The 22,551-nt window shown below is 63.1% G+C and overlaps 4 protein-coding genes across 10 annotated transcripts in view; all 4 read right to left on the bottom strand.

The window, feature by feature from the left end:
* Positions 1–321: 321 nt before the first annotated feature.
* Positions 322–4,031, bottom strand: LOC114017993 (C-factor-like). The gene is made up of 6 exons (XM_055726523.1): positions 3,894–4,031; positions 3,395–3,446; positions 2,989–3,176; positions 2,747–2,905; positions 2,539–2,649; positions 322–1,637 (listed from the first exon to the last, which is right to left on the bottom strand). Exons 1-6 carry the CDS (start codon positions 4,029–4,031, stop codon positions 1,524–1,526), a joined length of 762 nt encoding a protein of 253 aa, XP_055582498.1. The 3' UTR covers positions 322–1,523.
* A 346-nt stretch (positions 4,032–4,377) lies between these two features.
* On the bottom strand, positions 4,378–6,157 carry LOC129737339 (cGMP-specific 3',5'-cyclic phosphodiesterase alpha-like). Its single transcript, XM_055726508.1, has one exon. It carries the CDS (start codon positions 6,155–6,157, stop codon positions 5,171–5,173), a length of 987 nt encoding a protein of 328 aa, XP_055582483.1. The 3' UTR covers positions 4,378–5,170.
* MTSS2 (MTSS I-BAR domain containing 2) lies at positions 4,378–18,099 on the bottom strand. Of its 7 annotated transcripts, none has more exons than XM_055726451.1 (14): positions 17,742–18,099; positions 13,896–13,957; positions 13,722–13,795; positions 11,783–11,867; positions 11,536–11,627; positions 11,372–11,446; positions 10,499–10,656; positions 10,311–10,418; positions 10,130–10,227; positions 9,409–9,616; positions 8,664–8,783; positions 8,216–8,392; positions 7,953–8,118; positions 4,378–6,950 (listed from the first exon to the last, which is right to left on the bottom strand). In XM_055726451.1, the coding sequence occupies exons 1-14, from the start codon at positions 17,808–17,810 to the stop codon at positions 6,178–6,180; spliced, it is 2,265 nt and encodes a 754-aa protein (XP_055582426.1). In that variant the 5' UTR covers positions 17,811–18,099; the 3' UTR covers positions 4,378–6,177. The 7 variants fall into 7 exon arrangements, with proteins under 7 accessions (XP_055582426.1, XP_055582425.1, XP_055582428.1 ...); XM_055726450.1 differs by having other exon boundaries at positions 9,409–9,619; positions 17,742–18,098; XM_055726453.1 differs by having other exon boundaries at positions 9,409–9,535; positions 17,742–18,098.
* Positions 18,100–19,758: 1,659 nt separating this feature from the next.
* Positions 19,759–22,551, bottom strand: part of VAC14 (VAC14 component of PIKFYVE complex) — a 64,482-nt gene continuing 61,689 nt past the window's right edge. The window contains exons 18-19 of the mRNA XM_055726449.1: positions 22,124–22,274; positions 19,759–20,619 (exon numbers count right to left, since the gene is read on the bottom strand). Of these exons, the coding sequence (XP_055582424.1) occupies positions 20,457–20,619; positions 22,124–22,274 (314 nt within the window). The 3' untranslated portion in view covers positions 19,759–20,456. The remainder of the gene's footprint in view (positions 20,620–22,123; positions 22,275–22,551) is intronic.

Below are 22,551 nucleotides of genomic sequence, written 5' to 3'. Positions count from 1 at the left end.
TCAAAATAAAGGACCAGCAGAGAGGACCCCAGCTGCCGCTGCTGCCTCCTCTTTCGGGGTGCCAGTTGCCCACCTCGGCTTTGCGGGAGCAATACTCGCCCCAACACAGGGACCCTCAGAGCCACCGCCTGCCAAGCTGCCTCTGTCAGCCCCGGCCGCTTCCCTGGCAAGAAAACATCTGGATTTATTTGTTGTGCTTGGCGGTGCAGTGCGGGCGGCGTGCCGGGAGGGGCTGGAGGCTGGCCAGCTGCCTCTCCCCTTCCCAGCTTAGTTAATTACCTTAATCAGCTATTAGAGCCTTAATTGATGTAGTCCTGACTGCGGACTGCTTAGGCTTACAAGTCTATGGGAGTGTGCAGGTGAGGCTGTGGGCACTGCAGCGTGAGCAGATGGAATGTCATCATCATCATCGTCGTCGTCGTCATCGTTGTTGTCGTCATCGTCATCTTCTTCCTCCTCCTCCTCCCCTCTTCATGCCTAGTGGTTCATGTTTATATAAAGCCCACACAGAGTTCATATAAAGCCCACCAACTGTGATCCACCACTTGATAAAAGGATTTAATTAGAGGGACCCCCCGCTCACCCATCCCTGCTGGCTTTAACAAATAACCCCCAGGTGGTCCAGGGCCCCACCTGGGGATGCCTGAGCCCGTGGGGCTGAGAGCCCACCTCCTGCTCCCTCGTGTCAAGCGTGGGAATTGCCCCCCCTGCTCCTCCAGCGTGGGAAAACCAAAGCTGCCCCAGCAAAATGACCCGGCTGGGCTTCCCGGAGCACCCCCGCAGCAAATGGCTGGCTCGAGGCTTGCCAAAGCCCTGCATGGCCGGCCCACTTGAGCTGTTGTGACATTTTTTTTTGGTCCCTCTTTCGAGGCATGGCTTCAAAAATGTCAATGGAGTGTCGCCATGGAAATGCACTCACTCCATGGGGAATCGGAGCCTGTTTGCAGTGTCTTTGATGTACCATGAGATGGGATGGATGCACGGAGGGACAGCCCAGGGTGAGGTGCTGAGGTCCCAAAAGACATCCGTAGGGACATGCTAGGGCCTGGGAGATGCTCCTGCTGTGAAACTTCTGGCTGCTGGAGAAGGAAGAGCCTTTGCTGGCCTTATACCAGCAGAAAAAATGACTGACAGCATCCTTAGGGTGGGCATGGAAAGGCCAACTGGTTTTGGGGGAGCTCCGGTAAGGCTGCCCCATGGTCTTGGTTCTGGAGCTGCTTGGGGTGCCCCCAAGCCCCCACCCAGTGTGGCTTGTGGCCACAGAGCAGGGCCATATCCAGATGTGCCCCTCAGGACCCCAGGGATGCCCCAGCAGAGCCTGGCACCAGGATGCAGGACCACGCTTGGAGCATCCTTCCCTCTGCTGCCCCACACCGCTCAGTATCCCTGGGGGGGCAGCGACCGCAGCTCTCACTCCGCAAGCAGGGGGTCCCTGTTCTCACCCCACAGAACCAGAGCAAGCCTGGAAATGGTAATTAATTAACTTTACTGAGCTTGGTGGCTGCCATGGCCTGGCACCGCTCTCACCAGGGCAGGCTGTGCCCTCTCCAGTCCCAGAAGGTGCCGTTGCTGGTGGCTGAGAGCCGGGCCAGCAGCCGCAGGACGCCCTGCACGCTCTCCTCCACCGTCGCTGGGCCCTGCTGAACTCAAGGACATGGGGGACAAAATGAGGCCAAACCCCCTGCCGGCCCCCCCAGCCCCAGCCTGCGGCACGGTGGGATGCCAGCTCTGGCCAGGGCAGGTTGGAAGAGACTGGAGATGCTCCAGCAGCCAAGGGATGTGGCTTTGCACAAAGTAATTGTCCCTAATTTGGATGCTATAAGGGGGGAGGTTAATTTTATGGTTCCTAATAAAAAAGAGACTCCTTTGTCCCATCCCTAAGGCAGCGCAGGTGTAAGAGCTGCCCAGCCACGCTGTGAGAGGCTGCTCATCTCCAACTGCACCTGCCTGCCCGGCATGGTCCGAGGAGAGGGATTTGGGGGGATTGCGGCCCCGGGGTGCTGGGGGTGCTGGGGAGGCAGCCTGGGTGCAGCCCTCCCACCAGAGCCGAGCGCGGGGTGCCCTCTGCTGACGTGCGGCCGGGATGGGAAGTGGAATAATAAAAAATAAGGAGGAAAACGGGATGGTTTAGGGGGAGAGCTGGGAACTGGCTCTTTGCTGCAGCGGCACAGCACTCCTAGCCCGAGGGGCTGCACGGGGGGGGGGTGTGCACCTGGGAAGGGGTGTCCGTGGGAAGGGATGCCTCTGGGAAAGGATGCCTAGGGAGGGGATGGCCATGGGAAGGGATGTTCATGGAAAGGGTTGTCCACGGGAAGAGATGCCCCCCCCCCCCCCCCCCCAGGAAGGAATGTCCATGGGAAGGGATGCCCCCCCCCCCCGCCCCAGGAGGGAATGTCCATGGGAAGGGATGCCCCCCCCCCCGCCCCAGGAGGGAATGTCCATGGGAAGGGATGCCCCCCCCAGGAAGGGATGTCCATGGGAAGGGATGCCCACGGGACTTTGCCAAGCCAGGGCGGCCATGCATCTCTCCTCACTCACCATCCCCTGTTCCAAGGGAGGTGTCACACAGCCAGGGTCCACGGACACACAGAGGATCCCACTGCCCCCATACTCCAGGGCCAGGCACTTGGTGAGCATGTTCAGAGCAGCCTGGAGGGGACAAGCCCAACCACCACCATCATAGGCTGGCAGCGCCATGGCGGGAGGGGACCCCCCATGTTCCTCCCTGCTCTCCCAGCGGTGGTACCTTGCTGCAGCGGTAGCAGATGTCCTGCCTCTCCTCGCAAGCCTCCACCGCCCCGATGGAGCCCAGGATGCTGGAGATGTTGACAATGGCGGCTCTGCTGCAGCTCATCCCACGCTGCCCTTCAGCCTCGGCTGCTTCCATCAGCAGCGGCAGGAACGCCTGCAGGGGACGGATGCTTGGGCATCATCATCCTCTTCCTCCCATGCTGCCAGCATTTGGGGCAGGGGTGCCTGTGGCCTCACCTGGCTTGTCTGCAGGGGCCCGATGGTGTTGGTGGTGTAGACGAGGGTCATGTTCTCCGCCGTCTCGGTGGCCAGCGTGCTGCGGCGTGTGGTGCAGGCGTTGTTTATCAGGAGGTTGAGGCCGGCACTTCCCACCTCCTCCCGCACCTTCCCGACTGCCGCCTTGATGCTGTTGGGGTCCGTCACGTCTGCAAGGGGACAGGAGGGCTTGGGACGAGGCTGGTGGCCGTGTCCCTGGCAAGATGCTGTAGGACATCTGGCAGCTCCCAGTCATTGAGCCGGCAGTGACCTGGTTGGGCTGAACCAAACCAAGGGACCTGCCCGCTCAGGTGGCATTTCCCGGAGCCACCCATGGGTGCCATTAAATCCTGAGAGGCTTTGTCCTCATTCTACCCACAGCACCTACCTAGAGGCAGGACCACGACGTTGGGGTTGCCCAAAGCCACCTCGTTGATAGCCTGCATGGAGAAAGGGAGGAGGGGGGTGTCAGGTGGGGGGCTCAGCGGGAGGGTGGCTCTGTGGCGTGCTGAGACGGGAACCAGGCTCCCCCCACGTGCCGCAGCCGACAGGTTTTGACAAGCTCCCGTGGGAGAGATTGGGGACGAGTCTCTGCTTTGCTGCACCCAGCTGCACCCAGCAGCTTCAAAGCCACTGGCAGCAATGCCACCGGCGTGGGAGCTGCCACAAACCCCCTCCCAGCACACCCACCGTGCACTTACCTATGCCAAGAGCAGAAAATATTTAAATACATATAAACATACTATTTTCCCATGTCATCACAGCGCAAGATGCTGACACCCAGACCCCCCCCAAAGCCAGCTGGGGACAGTGGCACCCCCAAGCGTTGTGTTTCCCAGCCCATCCCGGAGCTGACCCCCCTGTCATTGCCCCAGTGCCCCCCTTACCTTCCCCTGGGGGTCCAGGCAAGCAGCGAAGAGGTGCCGAGGGGGGCTGGGCTGCTCCAGCAAGCCCTTCAGCAGCCCCAGCCCCAGGCCCCCGTCACAGCCGGTCAGCAAAACGCTGCCCACGCCGAGCCCCTCCATCCCTGCCGCTCACTGCAGCTGGTTGTGCCGCCCCAGCGAGGTTTGGCAATCGGCCTTGGCAATTCAGGAGGCGGCAACGCGGGTGCTGCTGGGATGGGTGGAGGTGTTGGGGGGGGCACTGCCTGCACCCCCTCTCCTGGAGGGGCTGGGGGATGCTCTTCTGCATCCCAGGGGTCCCCCATCACCTTGATCATGATGATGTCTCACCCTCCCTGCAAAGCACTCACCCCGCCCCCCCCCCCCCGAGCCATGGGCACCCCAAAGGGGTGGTGGGACCATCCCACCCGTCCCCCATAATTGGAGTGACCCCAGGGTACCAGCACATCCATACGACTGCAGGCGAGGCTATTAATTACAGTACAACCTTTATTAATACTGGAATCTTCACAGTGCATTCGTTACTTGTAGCAGTGACTATGGAAATTGAGGTGGGGGCAGGTGGGAAAGAGGGGGAATTACCACCAAAAAAAAAAAAAATTAAAAGAAAAGAGGGTATGAAAGAAAGAGAAAGAAACCTGGCAGAGGGATGGGGAGGGGGGAAGCAGCGGCAGAGGCGGGAACACGGAGGGGAAATAAATTAAAAAAAAGAAAAAAAAAAAGGACCAAGTTAACAACAGCACCAGAAAAGTTACTTCAGTCGAAAGACAGGTCGGGTTTTTTTTCTTGTCCAAGGATTTTTTGTTTTCTGTACAAAATAAGAGACCCCCCCCCTCCCCCAAACCCAAACATTTGTCACTTGGCATCAGCGGTTCTGGGCAGGAGAAGGGGGGGGAACTAAATCGTTATTCCTAAGGGGGAGGGAAAGGGGGGGCTGCAATGCGACAGACAGCGGGGCAGTGGGGGGGCTATGTACAGCAGGGGGGGCCAGGGGGGTTGTGCTTTCCTCCAGCCGCCGGCAGAAATCAGCTGCTTTGCTTCAGGGGGGCCTGGGTAAAACCCCCTGTCCCCCAGACCCTGCCCCAGCAGGATCCTGCACAGGGTCTGCGGGTGCTGAGGGAGAGGGAGGGGGGCTTGGGGGGGCTCCCCAGTGATCCTTGGGGGGCGAAGAGGAGGTTCCGTATCCTCACCCACTGTGCCCCAGTGTCCCCCCAAGTTGGAGGGGGCTGCAGTGCCTGTCCCCCCACCGTCCCCCCGCCCGATCACACATGTGCCCCCCTCTCTGCTCTGCAGCCCCCTCCCCTCTTCTTCTGACCCCCGCCATGGGGCTGAGCTGTGCTGGCCCCCAGCAGGCAGCTGGGGGGGCCGGGGACAGGGACCCCTGCTCCTGGTGCTGCTCCTGCCGTGGCCCCGCTGGCACCGGCCCCTCCTGCTGGGGCTGGGGGGGGCACCTGCTGGCGCCCGGGGATGGGGCGGGGGGGGGGGGGACGCAGAGGAAAGAGGAAACAGGGAGAGGAAAAGAGAGAGGGAAAAAGGAAAAGTGAAAGAAAGGAAAGGACAAAAAAGAACGAGAGAAAAGGAGCGAGGGAAAAAAAGGGACAAGAGACAAAAAGGAATGAGTAAAAAAGAGAAAAAAGAAAGGGGGAGAAAAAAGAGGAGAGAAAGAGAAAGGAGAAAGAGAAAGGAGAAAGAGAAAGGAGAAAGAGAAAGGAGAAAGAGAAAGGAGAAAGAGAAAGGAGAAAGAGAAAGGAGAAAGAGAAAGGAGAAAGAGAAAGGAGAAAGAGAAAGGAGAAAGAGAAAGGAGAAAGAGAAAGGAGAAAGAGAAAGGAGAAAGAGAAAGGAGAAAGAGAAAGGAGAAAGAGAAAGGAGAAAGAAGAGGAAGAAGAGCAAAAGAAAAAGAAAAAGAGAAAAAGAGAAAAAGAGAAAAAGAGAAAAAAAGGAGAGGAAAAGGAAAGGAAAGAAGAAAAGAAGAAAAAGAAGAAGAAAAGAGGAAAAGGAAAAGAAAAAGGAGAAGAAATGAAGAGAAGAAAAAGGAAAAAGGGAAAAGAAAAAACAAGAAAAGAGGAGAGAAAGAGCCAAAGGGAGAACCAGTGAAGGCAAGATGTAAGGCAAGGCAAGGGCTGGAGGGGAGGAGACAGAGGAGCAGAAAGCGGGGGGCAGTGAGGGAGGGGCAGGGGGTGCCGGCGGGGGGGGTCCTGGGGAGGTGCAGCGGGTGCCTCCGGCGGGTCCATCGGCCACGGTAGGCGCATCCCCGCTGGCCGGGGCATCATCACGATATCCGCGGGGCCGACCTGTCGTTGGTGACGGTCCTGCGCAGGCGCACCCCGCGCCGGATGGCCACCAGCATGTCTTCGGCCGGGGGGTCCATGGAGGCCGCCGGGGGGGGCGCGGGGGTCTCCTCGCCGGGCCCAGGCCCCGCGAGGGCGGTGGGGAAGGGGAACTGGCCCTCCCCCAGGGCGTGGGCGCTGGCCACCAGCTCACCGATCTTCTCCACCAGGCTGTGCCGGTTGGCGGCCAGCTGTTGGTCCTCCTCTTCCTCAGCGGAGAGGTGCTGGCCGGCCCCGGGGTAGACGGAGATCTCCATGGCACCGCCGCCCCAGGCCGTGTTGGGAAGGCTCAGCCGCTTGGGCGAAGCTTTGGCAAAATCCAGAGGGTTCGGTGAGGCGTCATCGGCGTAGAAGACGCACTCTTCGCTGCCCACCCGTGTGGGGCCGGTGTAGCTGGGGGAGTCGGGCACCGTGGGGGTCTTCACGGGGACGATGGGGGGTCGGATGGGGATGGGGCCGGCGTTGGAGAGGGTACGGCGGACCGAGGGTTTGGTGGAGGGTGTGCGGCGGATGGTGGCCACCCCCGGAGTGGTGCCGGCTGGTAGGTTGGTGCCGGTGGGCAGCCCGGCAGTGGAGGCAGGACGCTTGGTCTGGATCATCCGCCGGTAGTTCTGGGCAATGTTGCTGTTGCGCGGGATGGTGGAGGACTTGTCAAAGTCGCTCTGGGGGTCACACTCCACATCGCCATTCACCGAGTAGCAGTCGTAGTCAGAGCCTGGGGAAGGGGCAGCACGGTCAGCGTGGCTGGGGGGCGGCCCAGTTGGCACTGGCAAACCCAACCACCACCTCCCCAGTGCAATCGCAGCCCCAACCACCACTGTCGCAGTGCAACCACAACCAAATTCATCCACCGTGACTGCAACACAATCACTACTGGCCCCCACCACTGCCGGCACCACGTGCTCACCATCAAACCCAACCATCACCATCGCAAGGTAACCACAATCACCCCCACCATCACCACTGCGGGACAGCCACAACCATCCCAACCGTCACACTGGGATCACAACCAAACCCAACCGTCACCATCACAACACGATCACATCCAGCCCCTGTCATTGCCATCACAACATGGTCACAACCAGACTCATCCACGACCATCACAACTGGCCTCCACCATCACCACCACATGGTCATAGCCAAACCCAACCACCATTGTCACAACCGCCCTGATCACTGCCATCCCAACATGGTCACGGCCAACCTCCACCACCATCGTGTGCTCGCAAACAGCTCAGCCATCACCATGCCAACATGATCACAGCAAAACATGACTGTCCCCGTCGTTCCTTGATCTCCAGCCGCCACCTCTGTTGCCATCACCCATCATCTGCCACCACCCCCACCTGTCCTCAGTCACTGCACACAAACATCACCACAAACCATCACCACCCACACACCACTGTGGTGCTGCCTGTCACTGCACTGCCCCGCACCACTGTAGCCATCAGGACCCAACCAACACCCAACAAACACCGAAAGAGCCAGGAGAACCCACAGTTACTGCGTGGCACAACACTTGTGCCACACACGGAACGACCAACACACCTGAAATCTTCACCCTACCAGCCCGTACGTGGTGGGACCACAGCCAGAGGCTACGACACCCAGCGCACAGCCATGCCCCAGGACCACCAAAGCCTCTACCGTCCCCTTCCCAGCTCTGGGTGCCATTCTGGGTGGCCCTGGGTGTCCCTTGCCACCACAGGGTGGGTACCTTGGGAAGGGATGGTGTCCTCGGAGCAGGAGGGGGTGGTGGTCTGTGTGCTGTAGCCACTGGAGTACTGCAGCGAGTCCCGGCTGCTCTTCTGGTGCTCCAGGCTCAGCCCCCGTGTCAAGACCATGGCCAGGTCACTGGCAGCGGGGGACACCTCCTCCCCATGCTGTGGGGGCAAGGGGACACCGTCAGCACCCTGGTTTTTCTCTTGGGAGCCCCACAAAAGCCCACCACCTCTGCGCAATCCCTGTCGGAACCAGTACCTTGGCGGCAATTGTAGCCGGTGACATCCGGGGCCTGGGAGCATCCTCGCTGCCGATGCTCGGGTACCCGCTGGCAGGCGAGCCCATCTCAGCTTCCCGCAGGTGCTCCACGCGGTCCTTGCGCCGCTGCAGGGTGGGGACCACCGGCTGGTCGTAGGGGCTGGCCTTGGACCAGTCCTGCAACATGCAAGCCACTGGGTGATGCTGGTGGCACCGGCACCAGGAGCCAAAAGAGGGGCAAGGGCAGGAGGGACGTGCCAATGTCCCCCGAGCCACGGGTGCTGCCGCCCGGGATGCTCTGCCCGCTGGCAGGGCAGGATGGGGGGATCTGGGGGCTGAACCCCACAAGATGTGGGAGAAGCCACGTGTGAGACGCAACCCCAGTGGGATGGGGGACAGCACCGGGGAGGGGAGGAGAAGAGGAGGGAGCTGCTGACGAAGGCTTCACCTTTCCACCACCTGCCCGTGCTCCAGCAGCGGAGCAAGAACTAACCGAGGTGGGGGAGCTGCACTCGCTAACCGACTGGCAGGTTTCGGAGGCCTCCGAGGATGCCGAGCTGGAGGACTTCTGCCGTGCCACGAGGCCAAGCCGTGAGCCAGAGGGGGAGAGAAGAAGCAGTTAGCACAGCCAGAGCCACGGCCCCGGGTTAGAGCAGCACCCACGGCTTCCCCAGCCAACACAGCATCCCCCGGCAGCAGACGCAGGAAGGCGAGCAGGATCTGACCCAGCACGGGGGCTGCAGAGCCGGGGAAGCACTGACTGGGTGAAGCTAGGATGCTCAGCTGGGATGCTCAGCATCCTCGGCACTGGGGGGGATGCAGGGCAAAGGGGAAGCTTTGCTCAATGCTTCCCCGTGGGGGACTGGCACAAACTGGGTATTATGGGGCTGGGGTAATTGGGAAGCACCCTGTTCCCCTGGCATGATGGGGGGGATACCCGTACCCCATCCCTGGGGGGTCACAGATGGGGTTTCTCTGCAGTGTGGCCCGTGCTGCTCCCAGGCAGGACAGACATCCCCAACATTCCCAATATTTATCTCTTGTAATGCCTACGCAGCTGGAAACATGCCTCAGGGTGGGTCACATCACCTCCACACAAGACCCTTGTGTTGCACCCAGCAGCACCCACCCATTCTACAGAAGGGGAAACTGAGGCATGGGGGTGGGTGGCATCGACCCCCCCCTCCCCATACCTGGCTGGTGATGTCCGAGGGCATGGGGGAGGGCGGTTTGGAGTAAGCAGCATCCTGGGAGATGAAGCCGGAGTCGTGGGAGGATACGCTAGAGAGGCGGGTGGCGGCGGCGGGGGGCTGCGCCAGGCTGCGGTAGCGATAGGTGGAACTGGGTGAGCAGGTCTGAGCCCCGCCGGGCCATGCCATGCCACCCTTGGCACTGCTAACGCTGCTGGGGGGGCGCCGGGGGGCACGGGGACACGCCGGTGGGGAGGACAAAGGAAGGAAAAGAGAGTTTAAGACGGAGGCTCGGGGGTGGCGGGGTCTCCAGGCAGCAAGCCCAGCAACATGCCCCACACCCCAACCTGGGGAAACTGAGGCATGTGGTCCTCCCAGGGTGTCCCTTTCCATTCTGGGGCCCCCCAGTGGCAGGGGACAGGCTGGGGAACGTGGCAAAGGTGACACGTTTGCCCCCAGAACCTCCTGGCACGCTCACATTGTCCCCAAAACGGAGGGGATGGGGTGTGCCAGGCACCAGTCCCACCCAATAGGTCCACCAGCCCCAACCCTGCACCCCTCCCCAGTGCACCCGGTTTCTCCCACATTACTGGGGACCAGTTGGCCATATGGACACAGATATCGTGAGCATCCCCAAGGGCCGTAAGCATCATTATCCTCCGTGGTTAACGAAGGGGCTGGATTTCCCGGAGGCGCCTAGGGGGGAGCCCCCCCCGCCCCATACCTGCACATGCTGGACTTGCGGGAGCTGGAGCTGCTGGGCGAGGATGGGGGGGTCTGGTAGGACCAGCTGTAGTCAGAGCCCTTCAGGTCCTTGATCACCTGCAGGAAAGATGGCGTTTAAGCCCCCCCTAAGATGCTCCCCCCTTCCTGTGCCCGCCTGCCCCCCCCCCTCCCCCACTGACCTGCTCGCTGGCGGGGGGCAGCTTGTGGGGCTCGGCGGTGAGCACCACCAGGTCCTCGATGATGCCCTGCAGGTGGGTGATCTCTCCCAGCATGGTGAGCTCCCCGTTCTGCGGCCAGATGAGGGGGAGCATCAGCACCCATAGGGCAGCAGCAACCCCCCCGACCCCTGCCCGGCCCCGGCGCTCACCACCACGGGCTGCAGGAAGGTGATGAAGGTGCAGAAGCGGCCCCGCTCCTCGATGAGGGCTTTGCGGACCGCCTGCTTCTCCGTCTCCTCCAGCAGCAGGTACATGTCATTGACATCCTGCAGCGCATTGTCCAGCTGGGGTTGCAGGTCCCCCTTCCCTGCAAGATGGGGTACCGTAAACGCCAGGCTCCCCCAACACCCCCCCAGTCTGCTGGGGGGGCCCATGGCCACCCCTCTGGCTGGGAGACATCGCCCCATCCTCACCACCCAGTGTGTGCCACGGGTCCGTTCCCCCCCCCGTGCCCGTATCCCAGGAGGGTCCCAGAGCACCCTCACCCCACAGCAGCCTTGGGGAGGGGGGTGTCCTCTGCCACCCTGTCCCTATCCCTGGCGCTTGGGTCCAGGGGACCTGCCGGAGTGCCCCCGTAGCAGGCCTGGCATCGCCACAGGACGTGGGGTGCAAGCTTAGCTAAGCTAAAAGCAGGGTGGGGGCACAGGGATGGACAGACGGACAGACAGACGGACTGAGGTGGCCCGGCCCCGGGGAGGGGAGCAGATGAGGAAGCAGAGGGGGCCGGGGGGGGCCAGCAGTTCACTTACCAAGTAGCTCTACAGGAAGGATGTGGAGGGGAGGGAAGAGAGAAGGAGACAGAGAAAACGTGTGAAAAGAGGCCGAGGGCCGGGGCACACGCCCCCGCCTCCCCGCCACCCCCGGGCCGTGCCGGCACCCCCTTTCTGCAGGGGGGGCAGCGGGACCCCCTAGTGCCCACCCCCCCGGCTGGCAGCCAGGGTGCCGCATCCGGGATGCCTGCCCTGGCTGGAGGTGCTACGGAGGGGCTGGCGGGGGTATCCCCCCAGGAAACTCCCCCTCACCTTTGCGAGCCTTTTTCTGGAGCTTGAGGGTGTCGGAGGATTTTTTCTTGATCTCGTGGCGGGCTCGCTTGTACTCTGGGGGCACAGAAGTGCTGTCAGAGGGGACCCCCCCACCACTGAGCAGCGCAGCCCCCCAGCACAGATCCAGCCCAGCGTGCCCCTACCTTTTGCGTGGTCCTTATCCAGCTGGTTGGCAGTTTTCTTCCAGTCCTCAATCCTGTCCTGCAAAGGGTTTATCAGGCTCTCCATGAGGGCGCTGGAGCAGGGAGAGAGAAGCAGAGAGCGTGGGACAGCGCCAGAGCTGCGGGGGGGTGGGGGAGCTGTGCTCCCCACCCCGGCCCAGCTGACATCCAGCACCTCCTGGAGCTGAGCCCGGCCAACTCGTGTCACCGATGCCCCAGGGCCACTTACTTGGTGAACTGCCGGAGCTTGGCCTCGATGCTGCGGTGCCGCATGCACATGCGGGTCAGCGCAGAGCCGATGTCCCTCGTGGCACCTGGGGGGGGGGGGGGGGAGCGAAACACCACTGATGAGGGGCAGGGGACACTCCCACACCAGTCCCAATCCAGTTTGTATACTGGGAACAGGGTGGCTTGTAGCGGGAGTGACCAGTGTTGGCCTTTGGGGACACTTTGGGTTGGGTTGGGGGTGACTTGCTTTTCCCTCCAATAAATCCACTAAATAAATAAATCAGCATCCGCCATCTAATAAATAAAGCACTGAACATCCCCTCCTGCGGCTTGGAAATGAGAAACCTGCTCCCGTTTTTTCCCAGTTTGTCTCAAATTTGGCGCAGGGAGGGGCGGTGAGGGAAGGGAGGGGGTGCTGTACCGAGCAGCCAGGCGGGGACCGAGCAGCCAGCCGGGAGAAACGGGGACCGGCTCCCGTGCCCAGCTCAGTGCCAGGCAGCGTGTGTCCCTCACCTCCAGGACGACCCCAGCCCAGGAGGGGCTCCGAGCTCCGGGGGGGCACTTCCCAGCAGCAGAAAGCTGGAGCGGCCCTGCTGGGTGAAACCGCTGTTCACTCTGAAGCCTAAGGACGGCCACACGGTGGCAGTGCTGCTGGCGAACCCCGGGAGCGCAGCAGCCCCAAATCCCGGGGTGCAAGCGGGGAGTGCTGTTCTGCCTTTCTCTCCCCTAGAAAGCCTCCAGGGACACCTCCTGCCCTTTGCAGGAGTTTTGGGCACCCCCCAGCGCTGTGGAAATGGGGGAGCCCACAGGCCTTCTCCTCTGGGGCGGGGGTATTCTCCTAATCCGGCTCCTAATGCTCTTATCCCAGCCTCTGCTGCTCCTAATCCGATTTCCCCACGCACTCACGCACTGCGTGCGAAGCCGCCAGCCAGCCCCCACCCAGCGCCCTGCCTCAGTTTCCCCACCCTGCTGCTCTGCCTCCCCACCCCCCCAGAAAACACCAGCCGGGATGTCCGGTGGTGTCCCCGAGATGCCGCTGCCCAGCACAGCACTGATGGCCCCTGCGATGACTCCTGTCACGCCAGTCCCCCGCTGCATCCCCGCTTTGGGTGCCCGGGCTGGAGGGGAGCCGGGGGAGCCCTAATCCCCCCGGTGCACTGGGCTAGTGGGTTTGGAGGCAAAGCTGATCCCGGCTCAAGCTGCTGCCGCCTCCTCCTCCTCCTCCTCCCTGCACAGCTCCAGATGGCCTGGATGCCGCCAGTCTGCAAACCAGCCCGGGACCATCTGCTTGGCAGAAGCCGAGCGGTGGGAAGCGGCTCCTCATTGCCAACGGGCACCCAGCGAGGGTCCAGGGGTCCGGCCCCAGACCCCACAGCAACAGGGGTCCCACCTGCAGCCTCAGCTCTCCCCACCCCCCTGATGTGTCGGGGCTCATCCCTGAAGCAGTCAAGCGTGGGCTCCTGCATCTCCCATCCAATTCCCCTTCCCCGGAGCTCCCCAGGCAGCCGGGACCGCCTGGGCCCCTCCCAGATGGGTGCAGGGGACAAGGGGCACCGGGAGGGTGGCTCAGCCCCAGATCTGGGTGCATCCTGGGGGGCAGAGGTGGGTGCGGGGGACCTGCTACCCTGAATCTCCCTGCGAGCAAGCCAGCCCCATGAGAAGCTGTGACTAAGCACCCACGGGTGGCGAGGAGCAGCACCCACATGGGTGCCCACCCTCACCCACTCCCCAGCCCCAGCTGCCCCCGCATCGTTCCAATCCTGTTTCCCAGGGGAAGCTCCACAGGGGACAGGTTGGACATGTCTCCATGCGTGGTGGAGCTGCTGCTTGGAGCCCACTCCAGCTGCGTGGACAGGGGACACCCCACAGGGGACACTGGCCACCTGTCCCCTTCTCTGGCCCAGCCCGGGGCACCCACCCCTGGGTGGGGAGGACCCTACCTCGTGTGTTGGTGGCCATGTCGGCCACTTTCTGGAAGGCATCCAGGAAGGCAACTGCGGCCAGCACCGTGGTCCTGGGGTGAGAGAGCGAGGGGGGAGCTCAGCGGGTGCTGGGCACCCCAGGATGTGCCCACAGGGGGTGGCGGTGTCCCCTGTCACCCCCCTGCCACTCACCTGAGCTGGGAGTGCAGCTTGGTGGCCTTCGAGTTGAAATCCTCCCAGATGGGGTAGGAGCTCTGCAAGGAGGGAAGGGGACAGTGAGAACTGGAGCCCCTCGCCCGCCTGCACCCCCTCCTCGTGCAGGTCAAATCCCCCCTTCAGCGCTACAGAGGGACGGGGCAGCTGGGTGGCCTGCCTGGCTAGGTGTGGCTTCTCTGACGGCTAATAAAGGCTGAGCACAACCCTTTTTCCCTCCTGGGTTTTTCCCTTTCCAGTCCGACCACACAGCCTCGTAGACCATGGAGACCTCGGGATTTTGGGTGATCTCTTCCTCCAAGGGGTAAAGGCAGCTTACGGACTTGGAAATTTGAGGGGAGGAAAGGAGCTGGTGCACAGGCAAGCTCTGAGACCCTGGCCAGCAGCAGAGCAGAGCCCGCCCAGCACCTGCGGCATCCCCCAGTGCAGCGATGGCCAAACCCACCATCACGGAGAGCTCCAGCCCCACAGCGGGCAGCCCCAGTCCCTGGCTGGGGGCAGAAGGGGAGGTCTGGGGTCCCCCCAGCCCTGAATGGGGCAGTTGTGTGGGGACAGGGACAGGTCACAGGTGGTAGGGAGGCCATCCCAGTGCCATCCCGGTGAGGCCACCTGGGTGCCATCCTGATGCCATCCCCGTGAGGCCATCCCAGCAAGACCAGTCCCAGTGCCCTTGTGGTGAGGCCATCCCAATGCTGTCCCAACAATGCCATCTCAGTGCTGTCCCAGTGAGGCCAGTCCCAGCAAGACCAGTCCCAGCAGTATCTCGGAGATGCCAGTCCCAGTAAGACTGTGCTGGTGCCATCCCAGCAAGGCCAGTCCCAGTAACGCCAGCTCCACTGCCATCCCAGCAAGGCCAGTCCTGGTGCCATTCCAGCAAGGCTAATCCTGGTGCCACCATATGGTGGAAGCCATCCCAGTGTCACCATCCCCAGCGAGGCCAGTCAGCGTTGTCCTGGTGAGGTTAATCCTGGTGCCATCTTGGTGAGGCAATCCCAGTGCCAGCAGGGCACAGCTAGTCCCGGTGCCACCATCCCAGTGAGACCATCCTGATGACATCCCAGTGAGGCTGGTCCCAGTGCCACCATCCCAGTGAGGCCAGTCCTGGTGCCACCATCCTGACAAGACCATGCCGGTGCTGCCATCCTAGTGAGATCAGTCCTGGTGCCGTCATCCTAGTGACACCATCCTGGTGCCACCATCCGATGGCAGTGCCTGGGACTTGCAAACCCCCCTGGGGTGCCCACCAGGCTGGGACACAGGCACCAGAGCTGGATTTGCAGGATGTGGGTCATCACACATCCCTGTGAGCCTGGCCTGGTGGCACCTCTGGGGACAGGGTTTGCACTGAGGGAGTGTGGGACCAGCCCAGTGCTGGTGTTTGGGGACCGTGAAAGCCCCAATTTCCTCATGAGTTGGCAAAGAAGGAATCCGAGGATGCCACTTCATGTGCCACTTGTGGCAGTGCCCTGGCTCACGGCTGTGAGTCCCCAGGGACTGCCAGTGCTGGAAGGCAGGACCACTGTCCCAGGGCCACCTTCCCCTGGCCAGCCCAGGCAGGGCGAGCGGAGGCTCCCCCCTAAAGAGGGGGCAGGTCATGATGCCCCCATCCCCCTGCAATGCCAGGCAGCAGGGGGATGGGGATGAGGACAATGGGGACAAGGACATGCCAAGGTCACCCAGGGACGCTGAGTGTGATGGAAGGGAGGAATGAAGCCGGCTCAGGGACATCACCAGCTTGGGGACAGCCACGAGGCCTCACTGCCCGAGTCCTCTCCAGTGCAGGCTGAGAGGTGCTGATGACAAAGCCACCCACCACCAAAACCAGGTCCCTTTGCCCCCGAGCCCAGCACAGGGGTCCCGGCCGTGGGACCCTGAGCACACCGCTGCCATTCAATGCCATCCACTCTTTGGGCAGGGGGCTGTTATTCCTTGTCTCCCAGCGCCCACACCAGGACGCCCACGTGGCTGGGAGGTGGGGGACGATGCACCCTTAGGGGCCACCAGCGCCGTGCAGGATAGGAGCCAAGCCTAAGCTGCAGCGTAGTGGGGTTTTTTTTCTTCTTTTTCATTATTTTTCTTTTATCTTTCCCACCTACAAACGGCGTGAAAATGCATCCAGCCTGGTTTCCTCGGGCACGCTGGTGCGTGATGGTGAGGGGCTCCCGGCCCAACCACATCCCGGTGGGGCTGGGCACATCGCTGTGTGGCCACGCTGGCACCAGCCGGGGAGGTGATGGCTCCAGGCTGGCTCATCCCCTCCGCAGCCGCAGCAGGGGAACGGGGAAACTGAGGCACGGGCAGCCCCCACCTCCACCCTGGGGGTTTGGGACTTACTCCAGCTGCCAGGCGGGGGTGGCTGGGGTGAAGGCATCTGGGGGGGCCGATCACCCCGGCACCCTTCCCTGCCAGCCCTGGCCCCCACCACCCCGAGGCTGGTGCCTGGGGAGAGCCGGGATTTTCTCCCTCCAGGGCTTTTCTCCCAGCCCCGAGCCAGAGTCCGGCCCTGCAGAGCCACCACTGCCCCTCGAAGGGGTTAATCTCCTTCTCAGCAAGGCTTTTATTTTTTTTTTATCCCCCCCCCTCCTGCTTTGGCAATGACAGCATTGTCTGGACTGGGCTGCAGCAAGAAGAGAGGAAGAGGAGGAGGAGGAGGAGGAGGAGGAGGAGGAGGAGGAGGAGGAGGAGGAGGAGGAGGAGAAGAAGGAGAAGGAGGAGGAGGAAGAGAGCTTTTGCCTCCCAAAACCGACTGGGGCTAAATCCCAATGCTGGGGCTGGCAGCGGGAATTTCACCCCCCCAAGATGAAGAAAGCCGGCTGGTACCCTCCTCCCCGCTCAGCCCCCAGGCAAAAATCCCCCCTCCCCCCAGCATTTTCATTTTCATTTTTAAATGAAAATAAACAAAAAAAGAGGGTTTTGTTTAAAACACGGCCCCATCCTGCTCCCAGGGAGGGTGGAGGCGATGTCCTCTCCCCGGATGGGAGATGGGATGGAGGAGCCAGGGGACCTTTTTGTTCCATTGGTGCAAAACCCAGCGGGCCAGCAGAAAGCCCGGCCGGGAGCGGAGGGTGGCGGGGGCAACGCGGTGCCCGCAGCGGGCGGTGATGCTCAATGTGGGGCACTGGCACCCGCCGTGGGGCTGCGACACCTGGGGATGGATACAGGGCTGAAGGGGGGCTGCGATACCCGATGTAGGGCTGCGATACCTGACGCGGGGCTGCGATACCTGGTGACGGGTACCGGGCTGATGTGGGGCTGCGATCCCCAGCACGGGGTCCAATGCCCAGTGCAGGGCCTTGATGCCCAATATGAGGCTGATGCGGGGCTCCGGCACCCCGTGCCAGGCTCCGACACCCAGTGTGGGGCTCTGATACCTGATACAGGGTTGATGGGGGGCTGCGATACCTGGGGATGGATACAGGGCTGACGGGGGGCTGTGATACCCGACGTGGGGCTGCGATACCCAGGGACGGGCAAAGGGGCTGATGGTGGGCTGTGATACCCGACGTGGGGCTGCGATACCCGGTGATGGGTAATGGGGCTGATGGGGGGCTGCGATACCCGATGTGGGGCTGTGATACCTGACGATGGGTAACAAGGCTGATGGGGGGCTGCGACCCCCCGCACGGACCCCGATGCCCGGTATGGGGCTGGTGTGGGGCTGCAGCACCCGGTGCCAGACCCCGGCACCCGGCTCGGGGTCGCGATACCCCGCTCGGACAGCGGAGCCTCGGTGCCCACGGCGGGACTGGGGAGGGGGTGTCGGGGAGGGGGGGGGGCGCTGTCAGGGCAGCGGAACGGGGCGGCGTGGAGGGGGGGGGGTCCTACCTTCATGTCGTTGATGATGGCTTGGAAGAGGCCGCCGAGGGCTCCGCACTCCTTCTCCGCCGTCTCCATCGCGGCGCTGCGGCAGCCCGGGCCGGGCGGCGCCGCCGGGGGAGGCCGCGGCGGCGGGCCAGGCTCAGCGGCGGGGGGCGGGCGGCGCCGGGGCGGCGGGGCGGCGGAGCGGCGGGGGGGCCGGGCGGGGCTCGGCGCGGGGCATCGCCCCCCTCCCTCCCCGGGGGCTGAGCGGGACCCGCCGCCCCCCTGGGCCGCCCCCCCCCCTCGGGCGGCGGAGCGGAGCGCGGAGCGGAGCGGGATGCGGAGCGGGGGCGCGGGGAGCGGCGGCGGGGCGGAGCGGGGCGGACCCTGCGCGGCACATGCGCCGCCCGCCGCGGGGCCGCGGAGCGGGGGCTGGGGGGGAGCGGTGAGGCGGGGGGGGGGGCGGGGGGATGCTCGGGGGAAGCCCTGGGGGGAGCAGCGGGTGCCCGGAGGGTGCGTTGGGATGCCGGGGCCGGGGAGTGCTCGGGTTGCTGCCGGGAGGGTCGGGGAGCAGCGCCAGGGATGCCCCGAGGGATGTTTGGGGACACGGGGTCCGGGGTGCAGCCCCGCTGGGGGGCTCTGCTCCCAGGGCAGCGGCGTATCCCCGAGGGATGCTCCTGGGGTGCTGGATGGGGAGAGGGAGAGCCCTGGGGTGTGCTTGGGGATGCTGGGGCAAGCATCGGGACCACCCAGGGATGCTGGGGGGCAGCCCCAGGTCCCTGGGGGGGTGCTGCCTCCAAGCCAGGGCTCTTCAGCCTCTCCCCAGGGGCTGTTTGAGCCCCGCTGCCTTCCTCACCTGGGGAGGTACAGGCCTAGGTGTGCTGCAGGCACCCACCTTGGGGCGGGCTGAAGTTTAACACCCTCCAGGGCGGTTAGAGGGCAGCTCTGAAATGTCTGGGGGCACTCGGTTACCGGAGAGCTGCAGGGATGCGCAGACGGACCCTTTCCCGTAGCCATCCCGAGGCCCCATCCCCAGCTCCTGGGATGTGGGGGCACCAGGCTGAGCCCCGACACACCTCGCTGCACCTCACAGTGAAGAGATGCTCAGTGGGGGCAAGGGGCTCAGCCTGAGCTGCCCATTCCCCCTCCCGCCCCAAAAGCAGCCCCTATCCCCCACCAGCGATGATGCCCTGGCAGCACTGCACTGCTCTGGCCAGCGCTGGTCAACAGCCACCCATAAGGAAACGATTACGGCTCAGCGCTGCGGCAGCCGGCTGGAATTTCTCCCCATAAACCCCATCCCTCGGCATGGAAAGAGGCTGCTCAGCGGCGGGAGCCTGGCAGGAGCGACGGGCAGAGCCCCGGTGCCGGCAGCAGCCCTGGCCCATGCCGGCAGCGACGCAGCAGTGGTTGGGGACAGGCAACACGGACCCCTCCGGCACCCCGAGCGGTTGGCCGCCTTGGGAAGCCACCGCTTGCCCATCCTGAAGGGTTGGCTGTTAAAATTAACCTGCCGTGACAGGGTTTGGAAAGCCCTTTCCCGGGAATGACAGGAATGTCTTTATCCCGGCCAAAGCAGCGCTGGTGCGGGGCTGTTCAGGGAACCCGCTGCCAGAGCCTGGCTCTGCTGTAAACAGGCCAGAAGCCATAAAAACTCCACGAATTCCTCCAACCCCCCTTTCCCTGGGATCAGGTGAGGGCCAGGGACGCAATGGCAACCCCCCGAGCCATGGCAGCCCGGCACGCGCCGGCGGTGACGGGCTCTCGGCGCCACGGGACAGGGCGAAGGCAGCGCTGGTGGCTGCTCGGGGCCAGGAAAATGCCTGTCACCGTGCTGCGGTTTTGTGACCGTGGCCTGGAAGAATTTCGGCGGTGGTTTTTTTTCCTGCCGGGAAGAGGATCAGGCGAGCCAACGTGGCAGGGCTGGGCCAGCCCAGGGCTTGGGGTTGAGCAAGATGCTCCATGCCATCCCCTGCCCTGGCTGGGTTTTTGGCTCCCCTTGGGACCAGATCCATGATGGGGAGCCCAGGTACCAGGAATGGGCTGCTCTGCATTACTCGTTTATTTTGTCATGGGGAGCTCAACGTAGGAACAAAGAGCTGAGCCTGGGGCTGCGTGCGATGGGGGTCTTTGCCACCCTCCGTGCCCCCCGGTGCTGGCTGTGCCACCGGGGGAGGGTGCGTGGGTGCAGGGAGGGGGCCAAGTGCTATGCACAGGAGCGCAAGTCCCCAGGTGAGATGCTGCTGGCAGCCTTCAGCATGGCCTCGGAGCCGGAGGGTGGAAGTCAGGGTGGCGAGAGGCGGCCAGCGGCCCCGCGTGCTTGTTTTCCAGGGCGGGAGGCCAGGGGTTGCTCCCGTCTTCCCTTCCCCTCCGGTCCTGCTGGCAGGAGGCTGGGCGCTCAGCTGACAGTCACGGGGAAGGCATTAGCAAAGCAAAGGGGAGTTTCCTCACCCTATTGCAAGAGAAGACGAGGTGCTTTCTCCTGGCCCTCTCCTCCTGCAACCCTTCCCCACATTCCTGCATCGATTGTGCGAGAAGCCAGGCACAGCCTGAGGTTCCCCCACCATCCACATGCACAACGGGGAGGAAAGCCAGCCCTGCACCGAGCGCTTGCCCATCTCCCTCTGCCATTAAACCCACCAGATCCTCCGGCGGCCAGCAACCGGTGTCCCTGTCCCCTGGTCCGTGTCCCCTGGTCCCTGCCCCAGCAACCGTGCACACCCGCGGCTGCTGCAGGGATGCTCAGAGGACCACCCGCCGGTCCAGCTGCTCTGCCCGCCCAGCTCGTTGGTGTCGCGCTTCCAGGTGCTTGTTTTGGACCTTCTCAAAGTGTTGCAGCAGTTCCGTGTAGTCGATGTTGGAGGCTGACGCCCTCTTGAAGCTGGTGCTTGGTTTGGTGCTGTCCCTGCAGGGGGGGAGCAGACAGTGAGGGCAGGAGGGGGCAGGAGAAGCCCGTACCCCGAGCATCCATCGCAAGCAGCACCAAGGGCTTGTCCTGAAGAAGCTGAGCCCAGGACATCCTAGTGATGCTGGCGCCCCATGAAACACCCCCAAAGACCCGTTTCCCTCCCCCAGAGGCATGAGATGGAGCCCAAGGGGTCCTGGGACAGGACAGAGGGGCAAGGGACATCTGCCTCAGCACCTTGGCCCCACAGGGGAGGTTTAACCCCTCTGGCACGGATGTTCCTCCTCTGTCCCAACCCACTCCAGCCAAAAGCAGTGGGACTGGGCAGAAAGAATGCCAGCATGTGCCTCAGATTCCCTGCCTGGTTTTATGAGCAAGCAAAAAATAACCTTGTGCAGTGGCACAGAGGGCTGGTGGCAGTGGGGACAGCTCAGGGAGCTCCCGTGAGCTCTCCCCATGCAAGGGAGGGGGACAACCAGCCACGGGATGCCCACTGGGGGACACGGGGGAGCCCATGGGAGGATGGCAGGCGGCTCTTGAGGCCCCAGTGTCCCGCTGGGGAGGGGGCAGCTGGGGCTGGCTTGTTATGAAAGCCGGCTTCGGTGTTTGAAGGAATGTAGGTCAGAGTTAATCAGATGCTCAGGCCGTCTGACAGCTCTGGTTGCTCGAAAAAACCCCGCTGCCGGGGCTAGAGGAGGGGAAAAAGGGGTGGAGAGAAGCACATGTAGCCCCCTCTCTGCCCCCCCCAATTAACATCAGTGCCGGGTAGTGGGTACGAGCTCAGTGCCAGAGGCCAGGAGGGATAAAAGCCAGCCAGGGGAGCGGTTAAAAGCCAAGGAGTGGTGGTGGTGAGGGGTTAATTCAGAAACCTGCCCATCTTGGGAGCTCTTCTTTTTGTTCCCAGGGCTTTGCAAAGGCAGACCCGGCTTTATCATCAATTCCCCCCTGCTCATTAGCCGAGGGCTGGACAGCAAATCCCACCACTGGCATCTAACGAGCCGGGCAGGCAGCACCCCTGGGCAGGGGGCACTAGGATTTAGGCTGGTCCCCAGGGAGATGCCGCACATCGCTGCTCCCCGAAGGTCAGGGGTGGGGATGGAGCAGCCAGCCCCAGGCGTGCACGGGTGACAGGGTCCTTTTGGGTGCTGTCATAGCTGTCCGGGCTGGTGGGGGGATGCTTTGGGAGCACCCCCGGGCTGTTGGGAGTCTCTCTCCATAAACCTCCTTCCCAGCTCTGCTCGTTTCCATAGCGACCCCACAAGTGAAATTTTCCATCCCGGATGCCAAATGCCTGTGGATGAGGCACAGCCCTCCCAGGGTTACCAAATATAGACACAAACCCCCCCAGCCAGGCTCCCGGCCACGGGGCAAGGAGCAGCCACGGCCGCAGAGGAGCCGAGGGGCGACGGGGCTGAGTCCGGGATCGTGGGGATGCTCAGCTGCAGCGGGGACGGCTGGCCTGGCCCCTGTCCCCATGCTGAGGGTCCGTCCCTGCAGCACTTACGTGGTCTGCATGAGCTCAGGGTTGGGCACGCACTGCAGGCGGTGGGAGAGGAGCTGGAAGGCGCTGCTCTGGGGCAGCAGCATCAGCAGGCCATAGAGAGCCTTGATCAGGTAGGGGTTGTTCTTCACATCCAGCAGCTGCAGGCGGAGATCTGCAAGAGGAGAGGAAGAGGATGGGGAGGCAGGTAAAATGCACTTCACCTCCAGCCCCAGCAGCAGGTTCTTCCCAACCCCTCTGAAGGTCCTAGGGAGGCTGTAAGCCTCTGTCAGCCGACCCAAGGGGCAGCTGCATGGCACCAGCAGCCTCTCCCTGTCCATTAACTCATCCATCTTTGTGTCCCACACAGGCCAGAAGCCCCTCTCCTCGCCACAGACCCCAGCTGGGGAAGGAGGCAGCGGCTCCCCAGTCTCCCAGCCCTGCTACCACTC

Source organism: Falco cherrug, chromosome 14 (assembly GCF_023634085.1).
Source record: "Falco cherrug isolate bFalChe1 chromosome 14, bFalChe1.pri, whole genome shotgun sequence".
Lineage (NCBI taxonomy): Eukaryota > Metazoa > Chordata > Aves > Falconiformes > Falconidae > Falco > Falco cherrug.
The sequence above is the reverse complement of the archived record's forward strand: the minus strand, read 5'-3'. Positions and strand labels throughout refer to the sequence as shown.